General features: G+C 38.4%; 1 protein-coding gene across 2 annotated transcripts in view; it reads right to left on the reverse strand.

Annotated features, from left to right (window-relative positions):
* Window positions 1-2,983: 2,983 nt before the first annotated feature.
* The window catches only part of LOC101856181 (Bloom syndrome protein homolog), a 53,037-nt gene continuing 35,915 nt past the window's right edge, over window positions 2,984-20,105 (reverse strand). For both annotated transcript variants that reach the window (XM_005098422.3, XM_005098421.3), the window contains exons 16-27: window positions 19,473-19,621; window positions 17,876-18,013; window positions 16,564-16,693; window positions 15,278-15,473; window positions 13,867-14,054; window positions 11,799-11,916; window positions 11,285-11,502; window positions 10,659-10,788; window positions 8,603-8,794; window positions 6,149-6,309; window positions 4,616-4,683; window positions 2,984-3,466 (exon numbers count right to left, since the gene is read on the reverse strand). In XM_005098422.3, the coding sequence (XP_005098479.1) occupies window positions 3,268-3,466; window positions 4,616-4,683; window positions 6,149-6,309; window positions 8,603-8,794; window positions 10,659-10,788; window positions 11,285-11,502; window positions 11,799-11,916; window positions 13,867-14,054; window positions 15,278-15,473; window positions 16,564-16,693; window positions 17,876-18,013; window positions 19,473-19,621 (1,887 nt within the window). In that variant the 3' untranslated portion in view covers window positions 2,984-3,267. The remainder of the gene's footprint in view (window positions 3,467-4,615; window positions 4,684-6,148; window positions 6,310-8,602; window positions 8,795-10,658; window positions 10,789-11,284; window positions 11,503-11,798; window positions 11,917-13,866; window positions 14,055-15,277; window positions 15,474-16,563; window positions 16,694-17,875; window positions 18,014-19,472; window positions 19,622-20,105) is intronic.

Consider the following 20,105-nt stretch of genomic DNA (forward strand, 5'->3'; position numbering starts at 1 on the left):
GGGCCCTCCGAGGTTTTTCGCCCTTGTCCGAGAAGGCTAGGTGTAGATCTTTCCTACCAAAAGATCAGGGGTGTGGCTGAAAAACAGCAGTAAGAAGGAGCCAATGAGTAGCTGTAGAAAGGCTGCAGAAAGAGTCAGGAGCCCAGAGAAGGGGGCAAAGAAGGCGAGGGGGTGGGGGCAGAAAGAGGAGACGAAAGCAGACGACAGAACATTACTAGAGAGCAGGAATGGAGGTGAAAGGAGACAATTTTAGAGAACAAAATTTTTCTGTCGTTTACCGTACTCGAACTGGGATCTTGAAAGAGAGGCGAACACCTTAACCTCTAGACCATGAGAGCCCCCCAATTTTCTTCCATTTCAGAAGAAAACCAAAGGGTCAAAAGAAGCTGAGACAATATAATGTCTCATAATACAACAAATAAAAATGGAAAAAAAAAATAAATTCAAAGTCAAAGCACAAAACCAGTTAAAGCAGCAGCAACAATAGAATTGTTTATTTACATAATCAAAATCTCTACAACCAAGTCAAAATTCAATACATATGATTACTTCTGTTCATACCAGTTCAAGTTCAAATTCCTTACTAAGCACCAAACAGGTAATTTAACTTTAACACTAATGCCAATAAACAATTAATTGAGGACATGAAGAAAAATAATCCTCATCACAAAATACAACAAGTTCTTAATTAAAACAGAGGAAAACTAAAGGAACACAAATGTTACACTGGTAGCAAAAGCATCCAGCATGTATGAACACAAGAATTTGGAGGCTTAGCTTTTGGGTACCAAAACTCTTGAACTGTTTGAAATATGTAAGCAATTAGAAGAACATTTTGTTCTAAATAACTATACTTTTCGTCAACAAGGACCATTTACCTAATGAGCGGTACAGAGTCAACAATTCCATGTTTAACGATAATGTACTGTAAATGGGAGTCAAAGGACTAAAGGCTCATATTCTGGTTTAAAAAAAAAAAAAGCAAACAAAACAAGAATTTCTCAAAAAGTCGTCATGAGGTTCTGTGGGAGTAATCAGTTTAAAAATATTTGTCACCTCGGCCATGATACAGGTGTCAACACTTTCAAAATGACGGGAATGGAAACCAATAGTACCTCTTGATGTAGAAATATTTTGTTATTCAAAGCAGTAGTATTTGATTTATGGTGTTACAGACACAAGTTGGTTATGTAACGTAAATACAACAGTAAAAATATATTTTTTCAAAACGTAACGGACCATTTAAGAAAGAAAAGGACTTCAAATTTGAAGAATGCAACATTATCTCAGTGTTTTACAGAAAAATATCGGAAGGTCAATTGCATATTCCCTGTAAATCATATGTGTAATGAAAACAGATGAGGTAGCTCCTTACAAAGAAAACAAGTCTGATGTTGCTCTGTACAAGTGGTTTACAAGATTGGCAGGTTCTTTCAGACAAAAAGGTATGAAGACATGCTATGGAGGAAACAATTTAAAAGTTCCAGTTTTTGAGATTTCATGGTGTCAGATGTTCCACACTAATTCTTTGAATAAAAGTAATTTTTTGTTTGATTAGAAAATGAACCCCCCCCCCCCCTTACAATTTTGTACCAAAAACCAATTTCCCACACTTTATGAACTCTAGAGGGTAGGCCTACTTGGTCAACAGTCCTTTGGATCGCTTTTGCAGGTACACACATTTGCAGTATGAAATGTCCTGGAGATTAAGTAAGCGATCCAGTCCCTCCAAGAGATCATTGGTTTCAGCAGGATGTACCAGAGGAACACTCCAACAACCCCCCCTCCTCCACATTCAGCACATTCATAACTGTTCTGTTCATTATCATCATGGAAGAACACAAGTAAGAACAAAAGACTTCCTCCCTGAAGGTACAGTTCAATAGTCTCTGATAGAATTATTCATAAAAAAGTATTTAACAGACATTTATTATAAGTGAAAGAAATATGAATAAATAAAAAAGTGTAGAAAGAAATCATTTTCTATTGTTCATTCTGGCTTAAAAATCAAACAAAAATGTTAAATATTTTTGGAAGGCTATAAATCTTATACTTCTATAAAATCCATCCAGTAAAATAGAAGTTAACATTGACTCTTGACAGTCAGCTAAAAAATTCTGGAAAGAAAATTGTCTCTTTCAAAACTAAATAAGTGTTGCATTTTATCCAACTCACTTTCATCTCTCTGCCAACTGGAATCCTTTTCTACTTATGCGCAAAGATAGATCTCAGATAACTCAGAACTGAAAGCTCATCTACTACAAGCTATGAATTATGCAATAACCTTTCACTAGATATATGTAAATTGTGTTCCAATTTTTCTCTTAACTACCAACTTTTGTCTAAAAAAAAAAAGTCAAAATCCAAGAACTGAATATTAAGAAATTCATTTCCCTGTCCCCACGTAGGTTCACTCCAAACAGAAACTTGAAATAAACTAATCCTAACAGGGAACAGTTCCTACATTTGTCTCCTCAGGGAGTCATCATGTATAAGTATTGCACCACATGAAAAGCTCCACGAGGCAGGCCAACTCATATTTGTAATGAACAATAAAAATAATTCTACAAGACAAAAACTTATTTTAAATACTACGCACATTTAGTGAGATTACCAACAAGAGGGTCTCCAATCTATATTTATTAACTAATTAAATGAGCAAAACAATGTGCCCTATATACCCTACACATTTCATTAACTACACATTTTTTTAAACATTATATACCTGAACAAATACAGAAAAAATAAATGACAAAAGAGGCAGAGATAGATCTAGAACAATTTACTTAGAGAACTTGAACAGGTGGCAGACATGGAAAAGACCAGGATAATATTAGGTCTTTTGAAATTGAAAGCATCTGAGTAGATCATCGTCTTTTTCAGATCAGGCACTTGAAGAGGAAACCTGAACAAATTTGATATTTGATAAAACTCTTATGACCCTGAACAGACAAAGCCAATGACAGGCGGATATACTTCACAACATAACTTCCCCTCTCAGAAATAGATTTCACGTCTTCCATACACAAGAGCAAACAACCTTCCACAGACCTGTGAGTGATGGTAATTGAAATGTTGGTGGCTCTGGAGGCTATTTTATTTGGGTGGAACGAAAAAAATAATTAAAATAAAATAAAGCCTTCATTTGGATAAAAACTTCAAAAATACTGATAAGCATATTGATAAGTGTTGTTAAGAAGTGCACAGTAGTGCCTACTTGTTGAAGAAAATATTTGCTAAAACAAACAAAATGTAGTTCAGATAGTGCTAAAAAAATGAGCTTCCACCACTTTTGCTGTGGGATGACAGAAAAGACCTGGAGCGAGGGTCCGGCATGAGCCCCAGAGTTCCCTTTGTCACAGTTGTTGGTCTGGGTTGCGGAGGTCCCCCAGTTGTAGCCATATTGCCGGTGGCCTTTCCCGAGGAACCAGAACTTCCTGAGTTGTACTTGTACTGGCTGAAGGAGCTGAGAGGATAAAAGTTTTAAAATCTTTAAATTTAGCATCATTTACTTCACACTCACAAAGAAGTGGTCATTTTATCTGTTTTAGTAAAAAATTTTTTACGGCACTTGAAACACATTAGGTCATATAAATTTTGAAGATTAGAGGGGTTATAAAAGAGTGAAAAACGCACACAAAAAAAGGACTACCATAAGCTGACAAAACGCCTTTTTAAAAATCCACAGCAGTTTCGAGATAAAAAAGCTTTTCATCAGCGTAACCATTTTAAAATAGTGTTTTTCTGAAATTTGAATTCTAATTTATTCAAAACCTAGTCAGTTTCATTTTGATTTTTTCACACAAGTAGGGTAACTGATCAGGCTTTCGATTTAGCAAATAAGCACCCAGCAACCACCATAAAGATGCTTTCACTGTTTAGCGAACAATGCAAACACACACGCACAAAAAGTGCAAATCATCAAATCAGCCCACAGCGGATAAATAAATGAACTTTTGGGGGACAGAATGACGGGACTGAGAGCAAAAACAAGAGCAGATTTAACGTTTAATAGGTATTGGCAAGCTACTCAAATGTGGATATCATTAGTGAAAAAGCATTTCCTCTTAATGAGTAACATAAAGTTGAAATTGTCTAAGACAGATGCTGATTGTTCTGGAGAAAAGTGGCTATCTCACACAGAGTCAAAGTGGTTTTTTTTTTAATACAAGGGGTGGGGGGGGTGGGGGTTCATTTAATTTTAAAAAGGGTCAGTTATACCTTTTCATGCCCACCTTGTGGAAAAAAATACAAGACCTTGCACAATTTAATTTTTTTAAAAACAAGAAACAACATAATTCTGTAATATCCCACTTGCACAAACATATTCTATGAAGAGCAGGAAAAAATATCCTCCCAAGCAAACTGTTTCAAACTAAATCATATAAAAACAATGATGTACTAATATTTCTTATAGAATCTCATCCACTGCTTCTGCTTTCAAAGAGTGAGTGCAAATTGGAAGCATAAAGTAATGAAATTCAGAAAACATTTTCTATTCAAACATGTTTTCAAACGTATGAAATTCTCAGAAAGTTAGAATTTCAGTTATGCATTTCCATGAAAAGACAGAATGGGATAATGCTGTACAACTTTGCATACAACTGATACAAACCTTGGGGCTGTTTTCTTTGCAGCAGCTTTACCTCTGGCAGGATACTTCCTCCCTTTACCACGCCCTCGCTGTAAGAAGATACAAAATGAAAATCTGACTTCCATGAAAAGACTAACACGCATGAAGCTAATAAGATTTCCACCCCATTTTTTACGTCGAAAAAGCCACATTGTGATACATATAGTCAATTTGGAGAGCAGCAAACTTGGTCTCCAGAGGAGACATTCGTCCCAGAAGAAATATATCAATAAGCTGAGCAAAAACTTGGGACCCCACTTGAGAATTGGTCACATAAACACAAGCTGTTAATTGTCTACAGGTAACAGCACTACAGCATTTGGCTGAGATGATGCTCTGTTCAGTAAGAGGCTCTAAGAAAACCTGGGAGAAAGTAATAAACTGATATTTTTAGATACCTGAAAAACTTCAACTGCTTTGTGTATTTTGTACTTGATCTGGGTGCAAAACTGGATCTTTCTGATACAAACCATAGCTCTTCAAAGGGTGCGAAGGATAGGTTTTCAGAAAATGACCAAATTTTTCATGAGACTGTATAAATAGGGAAACAAAAGATGCACTGCTCTGTCCATTTCTGGTGCTATGGTAATAAACTGTACAAGTGTCAATCTGCCGGAGTAAATAGTTTCAAATTCCACCAACATTTTTCTGCCATAGGTTTTCAAAGCTATTTGTAAAAAGATATTCAGAACAGTATTCTAAAGAAACCCTGTGGAATTAAAATTAAAAATGATTTTTCTTTCCATACATCATAAACTTTGTCAGAAACTAGAAAGAGAGTAGTCTGTCTATTGCTGACAATGTTTCAATACAACCTTCTGCATCTTCTGGCTGGTTTTCTCAAAGCCCCTCACATAATTATTCCAGAAAACTACAATAAAAGACATCATAGCAAGAAAACGTCACCTGCACTAACCTGATCAACAATTTTGAAAAGCTCACTGCATACGTAAGAGTAAAGGTAAATGCCGCAAGAAGTCTTCTTGATGTAGGAGCACCAATCCATTTTTAGATAAAACAATACTCTTCTCTCCCATTTTGGGGAGATTCTGTGTTAGCAACCTAAGGAATGCTGTCTACAGTCCAGGGAGTAATTTTTGGTTAAATGACATTCATTTCAGCTCTACTAACACCAGAAAACTGAACAATAAACTAAACAACTGCTTAAGTGTCTACCTGCAGTGTTAGATTCATGACATTTCGCCGGTGTCCCCAACACTGCACAATATCAGAAAAAGGAAATCTCTATAAATTATTCTAAAACCTTTTCTAAAAGAAAAAAAAAGATAAATCAGGTACGACCAGGAGAAATTTGGATTCATTGTAGATAAAATCTGCAGAAGTGGAAGTCATGTTTGGGGCAGATTTGCCAAATCTTTGCATGCTTTGAGGGGGACCCTTTAATTCATTGAAACTTGTACTGTAAAACTAAATCCTCCATTGAAATATTTTTTAAAATGTATTGAAGAATTGTTATTTGTTGCACAAATAGAAGAGACAACACAGAAAAATTACCTTGAAACTTGAACGCCCTTTAGAGAAACCACGTTTCCCTCCTCTTCCTCGCTGACCTCTCCCTCTTGAGGCTCCGGAAAACGAAGATGTTTCCTCAAAGTAATGGGACGCCCACTCTTCCTCAGACCCTTCTTCTGCAGTGTTGGCATCTGTTTCTACCTCTGGGAAATAGGAGCGTGGGACAGTCATAAATAAAACAATAAGGAAAAGATAAATGCAGTTCCTTAGACCCTTGAATTGCCATAAAGGCCTTGAACATCTTGCTACCACAAAAAAAAAAAAAAAAAAGAAGGCAAAGGTAGACCAAGAATAAGTAACTCAGAGAACCAGACCAGATGGGTGACACAGAAAGTCCAGGACCAAACATCTATACTCAGAGGCAAAAGAAAAGCGAAATTTTCATTGTCGTTAAAGTGCTTGCTAAAGTTTCCACTGATGAGTACTTTTTACATACTCAAGTGAAGCCTAGTTTGAACCTGCTAGATTAGCTTCATTCGACAAATGCAATGCCCCGATTGGTCACTTACGCAACTAAACAACGATCACAGATCACCGGTAGTGTCCTGTCACATTATTCGAGTAGTGAGTTTGTGTTAATGAGGTCACGAAGGCCTGTCCTATAGATGTGAAGCCTCCAAATATGAAATTCATTTGAAAACAAAAGAAGTATCAAGATGACGAGACTTTTACCAGAAAACCGCGAGAGGGCTATTGGACAACTAAAGGCTGGCAAGTCTACTTAAAATGTGGCAACTGTTACAGGCGTGCATGTCTCCACCATCTACAGACAACAGGATTGGTTTAGAGGCACCAGCGCGACCACTGATCTCCCCTAAGCCGGAAGACCAAGGGTGACAATCGCCTCATGTTCTGCTTTTATTTCCAGATGCTTGTCCCGAAGACAAAGGCCAAGTTATTTCAGAGATGGACCTCTTTCTGCATTCTGGCTAAATCAGGAATCCTTCAAAGCCACCCTCTTCAGTGCTTACTAATAATTTTTTTCATGCTGTATTCAAGGGAAATCTTGAAAAACTAGTAAACACAGGAGCATGTTAAATTCCATGGCTATTATTGAAATACAAATAAAACAGTATTTATACAAATCTTTTTATACACTGATAGTGTTATGATCTAAAAAGTAACTGGAAGAAATAGTAGAGCTCTATTTTTGTTCGAAAACCTTTGTTAAGCTCAAACTTCTGGTGTTAAATAAAAATCAGGAGTACTGACTACAAATAATTTAAAGTACTGTGGGTCAATTTTTGTAACACATTACACCCTAAGGGCCTGGACGGGAAGTCCATCGTTAGATCCTAAGCAAGGGGAAACAACCCACCTCCCGTGAATACTAGCCTTTAAAAAACACATTTTAAAAATACTAAACAAATTCCAAAAATCCTGAAAAAATAAAAGTGAAAAAGAAAACTGAATGTAGTTTCAGAAAAATATAACTTTATGTATGCGCAAACTGTTGGAAATGTTCTAACTTTAGTTCAATCGGGGTGTCCGACCAGTCACTCTTACTCTCAGCCTCGCGGTCGGGCCCTAGGTCTAAATTCTAGATTTTCTCCGTCTGATCAATCGGAATCGCCCCAAACTCTTCCTACAACGTTTTCATCAAAATCTGAGCCATCTGATTTGTCACATGCTCATTTTTGCTCAAATCCATCGTTATTTCCGTTTTCGAACTCAATTGTGTCGCTTTTCAACAAGTCGAGACACTTTCGAAGTGTCGGTAACGCGATCGCACTTCGATCAGCTCTAATACTAAAACTACTGGCCCGAAAAATTTCGTTTCGGTATCAAACGAAAGAAGAAACTTTTTGCTATACTATGCAAATCAAAATCCCGGCCCCAGAGTCTCGTCAAGGCGAGACTTTCGTTTCTAAAGACGCTGGGTCGGCGCGGGCGGTTCCGGGCGAGTCAGGGTGGAGCGCGTAAGGGAATTCCCGGGCGATCCCGGGCGAGTTAGGGTGTAATGTGTTAAATCAGAAAGTTTCGTTTGCCTGTAGACAAATGTGTCAAAACGTGGTAGAATCAGGCTCTTGTCAATTTTTGGGCATATTGAGTTATTGGCCTGTCCGTTTGGCTTGCTTTTGATGAAGAAAATGCTCATCTATCTTGAATATTATTCGAGTTATTTGCGACTGAAAGAGGCAGGGGTTGGTCGATGACAGAAGTAAAATTAGTGAGAAAATGGCCGCCAAAGTAGGGTAAATTCCAAAATTTCAGTGTTGTTCTTTGATAAATGTTTTTCCAGTAAAATTTATTTTTAAAATGTGGTTTTAAAATGGGCACAAAAGGCGTAAGTCCCCAAAAAAGAACATTCGAAAAAAATTGCCCAACCGTCAGTAAAGTGCCAGTTTCTTTTGATTCCATTATTTTTACGGGCCCCTGATTTCACCACAATACCTCACGAAATAAATATTAAAGAAACCAGTTTCCATGACCCACCCATCATTTCCATGCTGTACTTAAGAGTGATCTCCAGGAAGCGTTGGGCCTTGTACTTTTCTACCATGGTGACATTGAAGTGGTCGATCTGGTCCACCATCTCCTCAACGGTGATCGGCGTGCGCTGAGCAAGCTGCTTCAGGGCACTCTCGGGGAAGATGAGGGCGTAGTTCTTGAAGTTATGTTCTGTCGCTGTGAACAGAGGGAAATGTCAATAGGACAGCCATTAGGGTTATTTTTCTACTTATTTATTTACCTATTTATTCATATTTAAAACATTTTCCAGTGTGTCTACACTAAGACTAACAACAGCTAATTTCAAAATTCCAGAACGCTGAACATTTTATAGTAACTATTAAACACAAAAGTGTCAGGTAACAGAATTAGGCGGGGGGGGGGGGAGAGGAGAAAAGAAATAAAGAAAGAAAATAAAAGGGTTTCATCCAAAGCCCAAGTGCTTCATTTATATTGGCATACAAAACTGCAGGAGAATGTAACCTAATCAACAATCATTAGGTAAATTAGCCTATTATTATTGTTTTGGTGATGTAAACCTGAAAGAAAAAGGATTTACAGAGTTGATTTTGTAAGTTAACAATTATCATGAAAACATTTCCTACCTAAGCTGAAAAAAACCCAACCAAACACCTTTCATTAATTAGCTCAAATGTATTGAGCTACAGATAACTTGGTGCAACCTGCCTTAACGGAAACCTGTCTTAATGGAATCTCCCCGCTCCCCCCTTGATATATTCCTCTTTAATTACCTGTATAAAACTGAAACCTGTCAAGCACAGAAACGAAAAGGAAAATCCGCTCCCTTCTGAGGGTTTCAACTGTAAAAGACGGAAAATGCTCTGCCCACTCAGCCCTGATTTGAAACAAAACTCGCGAGTTTGGTTCCGCCGGCTCTAAACTTAAAGCTATAACCATACCACTGGGTGAGGAATGGGAGTAGGGGTGCAATTTGGGGGTAGATGTATGTTACCCCATCACATAAGCCCTGAGCGATGCAGATGGTCAGTGTAGTGTGGGTGTGAAATCTCACAACTACCTGTAAGAGTGCTCGAGCAGCGAGTCACCACGGAAACTTACTTGGGTAGCCAGAAGCCAGAGGTGTGAAATTAGATTGACCAATGCCTGCCGCCCTGATCGTACGGCCAGCCGAGAAAAGAGTTCCTCGAATTGTTGTTACAATGATGGCAGTGAGGGGTGGCATTGGTGGGTGGGGCTAAGGGTGGAAGCAAAGGAGATGTTCAAACGTTTCTGTTTTTAATAGGTCAAACAGTGGTCCTATGAAAGGCAAGCACTGGTGGTAATTGGATAAGTAAGACTGACGCATGTCATTATCAGACAGGATAGCAATTGAGAGGTGTGAAATTTTGACCACTGCTTGCCGATCCGACAAGCGATCCTTGATCCCACTGGCTGGGCCTTTGAAACCCCCCCCCCCCCCCCACAACCAACTTCCGTCTCCCCCTAAATTCCCCTGTCTAAGACATAATTTTTTTCTGGCTCCCTTGCGATTCCGTCTTACACAGGTTCGACTGTATCACCTTCAGGGGCAAGGCATCTACATTATCAAATAATCACTGCTTCCCTTCCATAATTTGGGAACATTGCCATTGTCAAAATCACCAATAGACGTAGGCCATTAAATTGAAATAGATGTTTATGAAATCATGAACGGGCCATGTAACAAAACTCATTGCCACTAAAAACTACTAACCTCTTCCTCCTTTTTGGGTCACTCTCATAAGCAGGCACAGGCATTGATTATATAAATTAACAACAACCAGAGTGGTCGAGTCTATCTCAGAAAGGTTTGGGGGACGAACTCAAAGGGAATGAAGGCCTTCTCCAGACATGCAAACAACAGACGTTTCCTCTCATGGACAATAGAAAACCAGCTTACAAAGGTACAAACTTCAGAGGAACGAAATACAATCACTTTCAAAGTTAAAACTGCTTTCATTAAGCTCTGATAAAAATCTAGAAATTTCCCAGAAATTCTGGAAAAATAAAAAAAGGCAGCCTGCTGTGGGAATTCAATTACCTATAGTCTTGGCCAGGGCTCTCAGCTCAGTAAGGCAGTCTTGCTCTATCTTCTCGCGGCTGTTCTTTGGCTCTGTTCCAATCTTAACAGCATCTGCACGTTTTCTCTTGCCTTGGATTGGTAATTCAATCTAAAAAGTCAAATTCACAAACAATGAAATAAAACTCAATGACTTATTTCTGCAAACGAGACATGAGTCGAATTCAGAGTACCAAATATGTACAAACATAATTATTAAAGACACTAATCTTATTTGAATGGACTGCAATCATATTACATTCAAGAGAGTAAAAACATAACTGCATTAACAACAGATTGGAAATGAATCCATATAAACTCCCACGGAATGAGTAACCCCTTCCCCAAAGCAGGTCAGGAATCAACAGTATTCACAAAACTTATGAGCACTTATGACATGAAGACTCATTTATCCAGCTCCAGATCAAAGCATAAGAATTTCGAAATTAGCAAGTTCTAGTTAGGAGTTTGAATTTTCTTTACAAAAGTGACAACCTTGATGAATCTAGAAATGTGAAAATGACAGCACAAAAAAAGTTATTTTTAAATTGGACATACGAAAAAAAGAAGTTCATTTTCATTCAAAAACATACAAATTAAGTTTTCACCTTGATCTGATTGCGCATAAGGTCGGCAGCTCGAGGTCCCATCCTGATGTAGCAGACTGTGTGATCCATGGCAGTGACCTGCAGGTCCTCCTTGAGGATTCGGTCTATGACCAGCTTACGGCAGAGGCGCTCTGCATCATTGCGAGTCCAGTCTTTGCCACGAGCGTGAAGTGCCAGCTTGGAGTGCCCCAAACTTTTGATCTTGCTATTTTGAGAGCCTGAAAAGACAACAGAAATACTCTTAAAGGATGGTTTCTAAGCCTGTGGTAAAAAAATCCCACTTGAACGAGTTTGTATTTTCAAGTTCTTTTTAAAACAAATTTTAGTGGTCCACAGAGAATATTTTACAGATAACTGTGGAAGCTATAATTTTTTTGAGTATAACTATAGGGAAAAACCATACGAAAATCTGAAACGTAAAATATTTTCTTAAAAGTCAAATCTTTTCCAAAAAATCAAACAACCATTCTTTGTCTGAAGAAAAGATATACAAAGAACAAATAGGGATCGTTACCTTTGAATATTTCTAAAATATGAATGAGAGTGTAATTCCCATGAGGCGTATTCAACTCCCGAACACATTTCACAATCTCTTTGGCATCTTGAGTCACATCACGTAAGTTGAAGGAGTCCTGGCAAAAGTAGAGAAATAATTTTAACAAGTTACACTCATATCTGCCTCAAATGCCCTTCACAGCAAGAGCTGTCAACCAAAAAAAAAAAAAAAAAAGGAAAGATAGAACAAAAAGTAATGATAAAGAGAAAAGAAATAATAACATTGTGATCCAAGTTTTAAATTGCTGTACAGATCTTGGGAGCCCAGGTCACCTTCTATTTAAAAAATAGTCAGCAGCATTTCCTAAATATTGTTGTAAAGGGAAGCTGTTTATAAACTTAACAAACCATTTCTTTTACTGTTAATGACAAACTTAAAATTTTATCCCATCATTCTCAAATTCTAAAAACACTGACAAAACAGGATGGGAAGACAGTACAATTTTACATTTTCAACTTTATTACAAAAAGAAAAGTGAAATGACATTTCTGAAAAACAAAAGTGCACTACTGGCACATCAATTTTTAAAATATATTTTCATATGAGCCCTACTAGACTCAAATAGGTCAGGGGGATGGGGGCAGAGTACTTGGCCCACTGCTAATAGTGAAGGAGAAGGGAGGAAAGAAAACAGCTGATAAACCAGAGTAAAAATCATACTGATAACCCTGGGATGTGTTTTCATGTAACAAGTGTTTCACAACCGTAAGGTCATGGATTCGAATACCGTCCGGGTCCCAACGTTGTGTCCTTGGGAAAGGCACTTTACACAAATTTTGTTCACTTCACCCTGGAGGTAATAAGTGCCCGGCTGTAGACAGCGAAAGATCTCATAGGTTTGTTAGAGTTTGAGAGCACGCAATCCGCAGTTCTGCCGCAATCTGACAAAACGCCTTAAAAAAATTTAACAGCAGTTTCGAGAAAAATACGGGTTTTTTTGGTCAGCGCAACCATTGAAAAATAGAGTCATTCCGAAGTTTGAATTGTAATTTGTAAAAAAAATAGTCTCAGTTTCACTTTGACTTTTTTCACAAAAGCAGGATAACTGGTCAGACTTTCAATTTAGCAAATTATAACAAAATTGGGTTGCAAAATAAACAAAAGGCGTTTTGTCAGTTTACAGCAGAGTTTACATTGCATGCTTTCCCAGGTAGCCGAGAATGTTTCTGAGTGTTCTAGGATCTACTGGGGTAATAATAGTTGTAAGGCACATAGCGCATGCTCTAGAGCGTTGATATGCCCTATATAAATGCTATTATTATTATCATCATTATTATTATTATCAAATAAGGCATAAAACAGAAAGGCAAGAAAAATTCTTAGCTTTTACTTTCGACTTAACACAGGACAATGTCAACTGAAATAAGGCTGGCCCAAGTTTATAGTCCTACTAGACAAAAAGAGGTGCTTGAAGGAAAGATGTGGGGCAGGAGAGCCAGAGGAAGGCAAAGAATAACATGGATGGACAACATAAGGATATGGACTGGCCTGGATATGGCAGAATGTACAACAGCAACTCGCTATCGTGAAAGATGGAGGGTCATTACACGTCAACCTCTCAGTCAGAGATGACACCTCCAGGTGGACACAAAACATTGATTTCAATGGTCAGATGAAAGAGCAAGATTGGGAAAAGAGTGAAAAAAACAACAACAAACAGAGGCTATACACCAATATAAATAACATCCTTTATACTCATCAAAACCTATCAGTAGCAGCTTGATTTTTCTTCTTCTTGATTGACCATACTTGAAGATAGGTATCTATCATGGCGTTCATATGACCTTATGCAGTTGCGAGCGCCATAAAACTCTTACTAAAACTAAAAACTAAACTAGGTATCTATCATATATACTGGGTTGTCCTGGAAAGTTCCTCTGTCAGCCAATATAACTTCTCCTGATGTGCCAATGGGGTTGGCCATTTTCCATATCTTGAGGCTCTGCCTGTCCAACCAGCTGGATAAAGACACAATGTTGTGGCCTTATTTCCCATCCTGATTCTGTAAGCAGTATTAGGAGCTCACCTTTGAGTGGCAGTTGTCGCAGACAGCCCCAGCAAAAGAGGCACACATGGCACGGTCAAAGCTGCATTCTCCAAAGTACTGCAGGAGCTGACACCTCCGGCAGTCCGTCACATTTTCGCAGTATCCCACCATGGCAAACAGGTTGTCTATGTGCACACGCTTGGAGTCAAACGTCGCGCTCTGATCCACTGAGAGTAAAGAGAAAACCAACAAATGGTAGTTTTCGCAGAGTTGTAGTATCAGGCAAGCTAACACAAAACAGCCACTTTGTACGTACCAGGATCAGTCACAAATAATATTCTAAACTGAAATGAAGTTTGAGCTTGAGTTAAGATGAGCACATTGACACACAAATGGGTCATTGGTGAAGCATTGAGGTGAAATCAGATCGAAGACACCGACATTTTTCTGCTCGTTTGGCAAATCTTTATTGAATTTATGTTTTTTGTTCAACATCTTTTAAGTCTATTTAAAACCATATTTCTGTGTTGATTTTACCGCAAAATGCTGATTAAAGATTAAAAAAAACAACTCTCAATCTTTGGAAGTCACTTAACTCTGGTGGCCATTTTCTAGCTAATTTTATCTTTTGAGACCAGGCGACATCCACCTCCTTCAATCTCAAATATCTCAAATTTGTTTCCATTGAAAGCAAGACAAATGAATGAGCCTTAGGATGATACCAATAACTCTATATGCCAAAAAAAAACCTGACGAGCACCTGATCCCAATGCGCTGTGACACATTTAGCCCTGGGAAAGAGCAAGACCAATAGAAAGAAATTGCAGAGCAAAAGAAAAAGGTAACAGAGGGCGCATTAGTATATGGCACGCCAGTTCAGCTGGCGCACGGCATTGCTTGGTTGTTTACTGACACAATACCACAAATCCTAAACCCCTGTCATTCCATCTCAATTATAATCAAACTCTATTACAAAGAGTTTTTATTTCTATACAGTCAAAATTTTTTTAAAAAATGGATTAAATATGAATGAAATTATAGGGAAGTTTGTGATACTTAAAAACTGGACATCAAACTTGGCTGCCTTTAAATTGTAGGACTCCCTTCTTGTCTCATCTACCCTGAATTCTCTCCCCACCATCCCCTCTTGGCTGACCCTCCTCATGTATGACAAACTGTTAAAGAATCAGCAGAAATGAAAGTCTTACAAGGTTGCTGTAGGATCTCCTTCCCTTCCTAACTCACCCGTCCAAAAGGTAAGTAGTGGACGACACACCCATGTTTCAAGACAAGACTTTAAAACTGCTTGTTTGAGAAAACAGAAGCACGTTGACACACAAACTGTCATTCAGTGATATTAAAAAGCCAGAAATACAGAAAAAAACTACAGATGGCAACACAGAAGTAGTAGCTACCACTGTTTTAATACTACAACAAAACAGGCACTTACGCTCTATCAGTTTCCGAATTCTCTTCACATCTGAATAAGTATAGAAGAGAATACAGTGTGCGATCATCCCATCTCGTCCTGCTCTGCCCGCCTCTTGGTAGTATCCCTCCATAGACTTGGGCAGTGAGTAGTGGATCACGAAACGGACATCTGCCTTGTCAATGCCCATCCCAAATGCAATAGTGGCACAGATGATCTAGCAAAGAAAATGAACCAAGTAAGCTTTAAAAAACCCCCCCACAGAAATATCATTAGAGGCGTAACAGCGTTGCGGTCTCACAGCAGGTCAGCATGTCAATGGTCATGTACAAATAAAAATACTAAACGGTGGATTAGAAAGTAATGGAAGTTGTCATTTAACGGTTAAGATGTTGACTCCAGTCATAAAAGCAAAACACATAATTAATCTATAATATGTCTACTCTCGAACCAACCACAGGAGTTTCATGTGACCACACTCTGCCATCCTGTTCATCAGGGCTAACCTTCCATCAGTGAGCTACAGCAGGGCTGCTTACCTCAAAGTTTCATTTTTAGAAAAATTTAGGGTCAGTTTCAGTATTCAGGTATTTTGGCCCTAAATCAGGTAGTACAAAGACAAAGAAGGGGAAAAAAAGACAAAGAAGGGAAAAAAAAAAAAAGACAAGCCATACCCCAGTACAGGTAGTTACCATTGAGCGGGCTAGCTTTTCGAGATATTAGGTAATTCGATTTTAAAAATTCGCGCCTGCACCCACATATAAATGCCCTCGAAGCAACTGAAATTTAGAGCTTTTCAAGGGTTGAAAACAGTATGTCTCCACTGTCACCCTTTGTCATCGCACCATTAACAGTACGCAAATTTGGGAACACAGTCGCCAAACCTGTAATCTACACTGCTTATCCTCCTTTGACATGTTCATTTGTCCCATGTCACAATCCTCCAGCATTCCTTCTATTTTTTTTTCTTTTCATTTTAGCATCAATTTTTTGCACCACGGCCTCATCCCTCTGCCATAGAAACCTCAAACTGACAATCTCTATAGATCTAGACAGGTTTCAAAAAGTTTCTGTCACTATTTAGTTTTCTTGAGCAACGCACAGAATTTCCAGCCGAGTGAAAGAAAGGAAGGAAAAAGATTAGATATCGCGATTAGCCAGATTTTTGCAGAAATGCATGTGAAAATGTATTGCCGACCCAGACGCAATGGATGCATAAATGACAAATGGTCAAGTGTACGAAATGCCACAGACACGATTATGTGCAACAGTAGGCCTACAAATGAAACTGTTTTCTCTCCACCTACCTTGCAGCCGTCTTCATTGAGCCAGCGCTCCTGTACAGTGGCTCTCTTGTTATCGTCCAGCCCGGCATGGTACGAGTTAGCCAGGAGACCAGCTTTCCTCAAATCCATGGCCACATTGTCACATTCCTTTCTGCAAAAGCAAAGAGGTTGGGAATCCCATAAAACCCACCAAATTCTTTAGGGAGTTTTAGTTAAGTTTCAGTTTAATATCAGAGCTGCCAACCCCACGGGCCACAAAAGTGTAAGATCTTAGCTAAAAAAGTGTAAGATTGTAACAAAAAAAAAGTGTACAATATAACAAATATCACTATTTTGACACACACGCAATTAAAATTCTCACAAAAATTAAAAGAAAAGCCAACTCGCAATACAAACTCGGTGGAAGTAGGCCTAAACAAAACGAAATTAGGTCAAAATCAATCAAGGGAAGTCACTGTGACGGTGTGAGTGTCTTCGTCCAATAGTACATTCGCCATCATAGGGGCCTATCAATAATAGATTGGACTGCTGGCGATCGCGAATCAGGGTGACAAACGGAGCAAGATTTTGTTCCTACGATCAATTGGATCGAGCAAAAGTCGTACATTTCGGCAAAGTGGTGTAAAATCTTGCGATCGCCCAAAAAGCTTACAAATACGCTTTTTTGGCGTAAGGTTGGCAGCTCTGTAATACTCTACTGCACAGTGACAAAGTTATTTCAAATGTAGACTGTTTGGTTCTTACAACATACCAAGCCAGAAAAAAAACATTGGAAAGGAAATATGAAGACAGTTCTTACTCTACTTAAATATGAATCAAAACCTGTGAGTAACAAGTGAAATAATAAAATGTTGACAGGTATAAATGTAGAATTTAACCACTATATAAGTGTAGAATCTAACCACTTTGCTTGAAATTAGTTTACAAAACAACTCTTCATATTCTGTTTCAGAAACGTACATGGCTTAACGGTCAGGCTCTTCGCTATGCACGCATACACAGGAATTCGGTGATTATGTAGAAAAAGTTTATTTTATCAGTTTTTCTGCTGGGAAGCTGCCATGTCCCACTGTACTATGCCCATTGCACTGCTGATAGGCAGGGTCAGGCATCCTGCTTTTTAAATGCTTTAAAAGGTGATGGAGTGTGAAATATCTCAGTAACTTAGGTGCTTTTCATATTTCCCAAAATAAAAGGGCAAATATATGAGGTCAACAAAAAAGCTGTAAAAAATTAAAAGAGGAAAAGAAATCAATGAATTTCAAAGTCATATGCAAAAGAATGCTCTGACGTCTTCTTTGGAATTGATTTCAACCCCAGCACTAGAACAAACCTTGAGAAACAATACACAATGCCGCAGTCATTACGGAACCTGGACTGGATCATCTGGATGACATCTGTTGTGGCATTCGAACACTTTTTACTCTGAACACTATATTTCAAATTCGGTCGATTGAAACTCTGCATAAACCTGTAGGGAGAAACAAATGAGCACTGAGCTGTCTTTTCACAAAATTTGTTTAAAATCCGATCTTCATATATGCAGATCTACAGACCTGCCACTCTATGAAATCTAAAAATCAGGATTTTAGAGTTATAAAAAAAAAAGGACCTAGTGAAAAAACGGCATATCAGTCATAAGGGGCACTGGGGAAGAGGGGGTGGGGGTGGTCCTGGTTCCCTTTTATGAGTCAAGTATGCAAGACAAAGCTTTTTGAAAACTGAAAAACAGAATATATGAACTCGAATCGGAGTTGGAAAGAGTGGGGGAGCGCAGGTTGCACTAAAGCTGAAACTCTCGTAGTCTTGAAAATAGCTGACATATAACTCTAATCATCCAGGAAAAAAGCCAGTGTTTTCATACAGTTACAACATTTGACTTCCATCGCATATACACTCAAGGCTCCCCCTACCCCCCCCCCCCCGAAAAAAAATCGCCCCAAGGTTGTTCATTTTTGTTGTTGTTATACCTTTCCCCTCAATTAGTACCAGTATCACGGCACCCACTTTAAGCCCAAGTGGCAAACAATACCCACCCCCCCTCTCGTCCACACTGGGCAAGTCCCGAAAAACACCTCGACCAATGCGACTGGTGTGAATGAACTTTGTTGACCCCGACGGTCCCTGACACACACGCTACTCACCACATGTATGAAGTCATGTCATGTGATGCGAATGAGCGTTTGAAAGTTCCACTGAAAGGTGTTGATGATGGGCCCGACTAACCAGAACTCAAGACAAAGCTTGCTTTTAAAGCAAAGGCAGAACAACAAATAGATTATTCTTAGGCCCATGTCATAATCGTTACAGTAATGAAAACACCACAGGAGAATTCTGGGTTATAAAAGTGAAAGTAGATCTAGAGCGTATTCAAGTGAGAATTCAAAATCGATATTACATCGACTTTAGTTGAAATAACGTGCGTGAGGCAACTACTAGATTCCGTGTAGATGCTTTAGAAAATAGCGTTCCAAGTTCCTGGCGATAAAAAGTCTAATTGGTGCTTCCAAGCAAAAGAGATTGCAGAACTTTTTATATTTTTTTTTAAGAAGCGGACGCAACGACAAAAAAATTTGGATACTGGCGATCGAAATCGGGAAAATCAGGAAGCTTGAGATTTGGGGCAAAAAATCGGGATGAGTGGCAGGTCTGAGATCTATGACCTCTACACACAAATAAATTTTAGCATCATCCAATATTCGGCACAGACAATTGAAGAAAAGTCTATTTCCTCTATAGTCAGTCTCACATATGTACAACAAACATTACGTCAGAATGACTTCCCTATGATTGGGAAGGACAGAAACAACAGCTGTAAAGAAGTGGGAAACATATTTACTGTAAAGCAAGACACTACATTCAAACATAAAATTAATATTACTGCAGTTTTAAAAATAAAAAAGGTGATGATAAAAAAAAAAAAGTCACACCATTTTGGATTGTTCATGTCAAGCTGATGGATGATGTCTCTGCGCACACGTGGAGTAGCTGTGGCAGTGAGAGCCATTGTAGGAACACCTGGGAAACGCTCGCGCAGCAAATTCAACTTCTTATAGTCCGGACGAAAGTCATGGCCCCACTGCAATACAAACACATAGTTGATCAACATCATTGCCAAAGTACAAAATGACATCACTTCTTAAATGTAAAATTATATTGTATTTTTCGAGAAAATGAAATCCCTCTAGTCTTATTGCAATGAATTCAGCACATGGTCAAAAGGGGTACAAAAGGCACCAATGTACCAATAATTGGGAAAGAAAGAGTTCATAGCCAATGTACCAATAATTGGGAAAGAAAGAGTTCATAGCCAATGTACCAATAATTGGGAAAGAAAGAGTTCATAGCCAATGTACCAATAATTGGGAAAGAAAGAGTTCATAGCCAATGTACCAATAATTGGGAAAGAAAGAGTTCATAGCCAATGTACCAATAATTGGGAAAGAAAGAGTTCATAGCCAATAAGAAATTTTACAAAAATTTTTTAAAATGGATTTCAAGATGAGTCATCACTGTAATCACAATAATTCTCAAGCTACACTAGAGTAATCCATCTTCAGGAA

Source organism: Aplysia californica, unplaced genomic scaffold, assembly GCF_000002075.1.
Source record: "Aplysia californica isolate F4 #8 unplaced genomic scaffold, AplCal3.0 scaffold00182, whole genome shotgun sequence".
NCBI lineage: Eukaryota > Metazoa > Mollusca > Gastropoda > Aplysiida > Aplysiidae > Aplysia > Aplysia californica.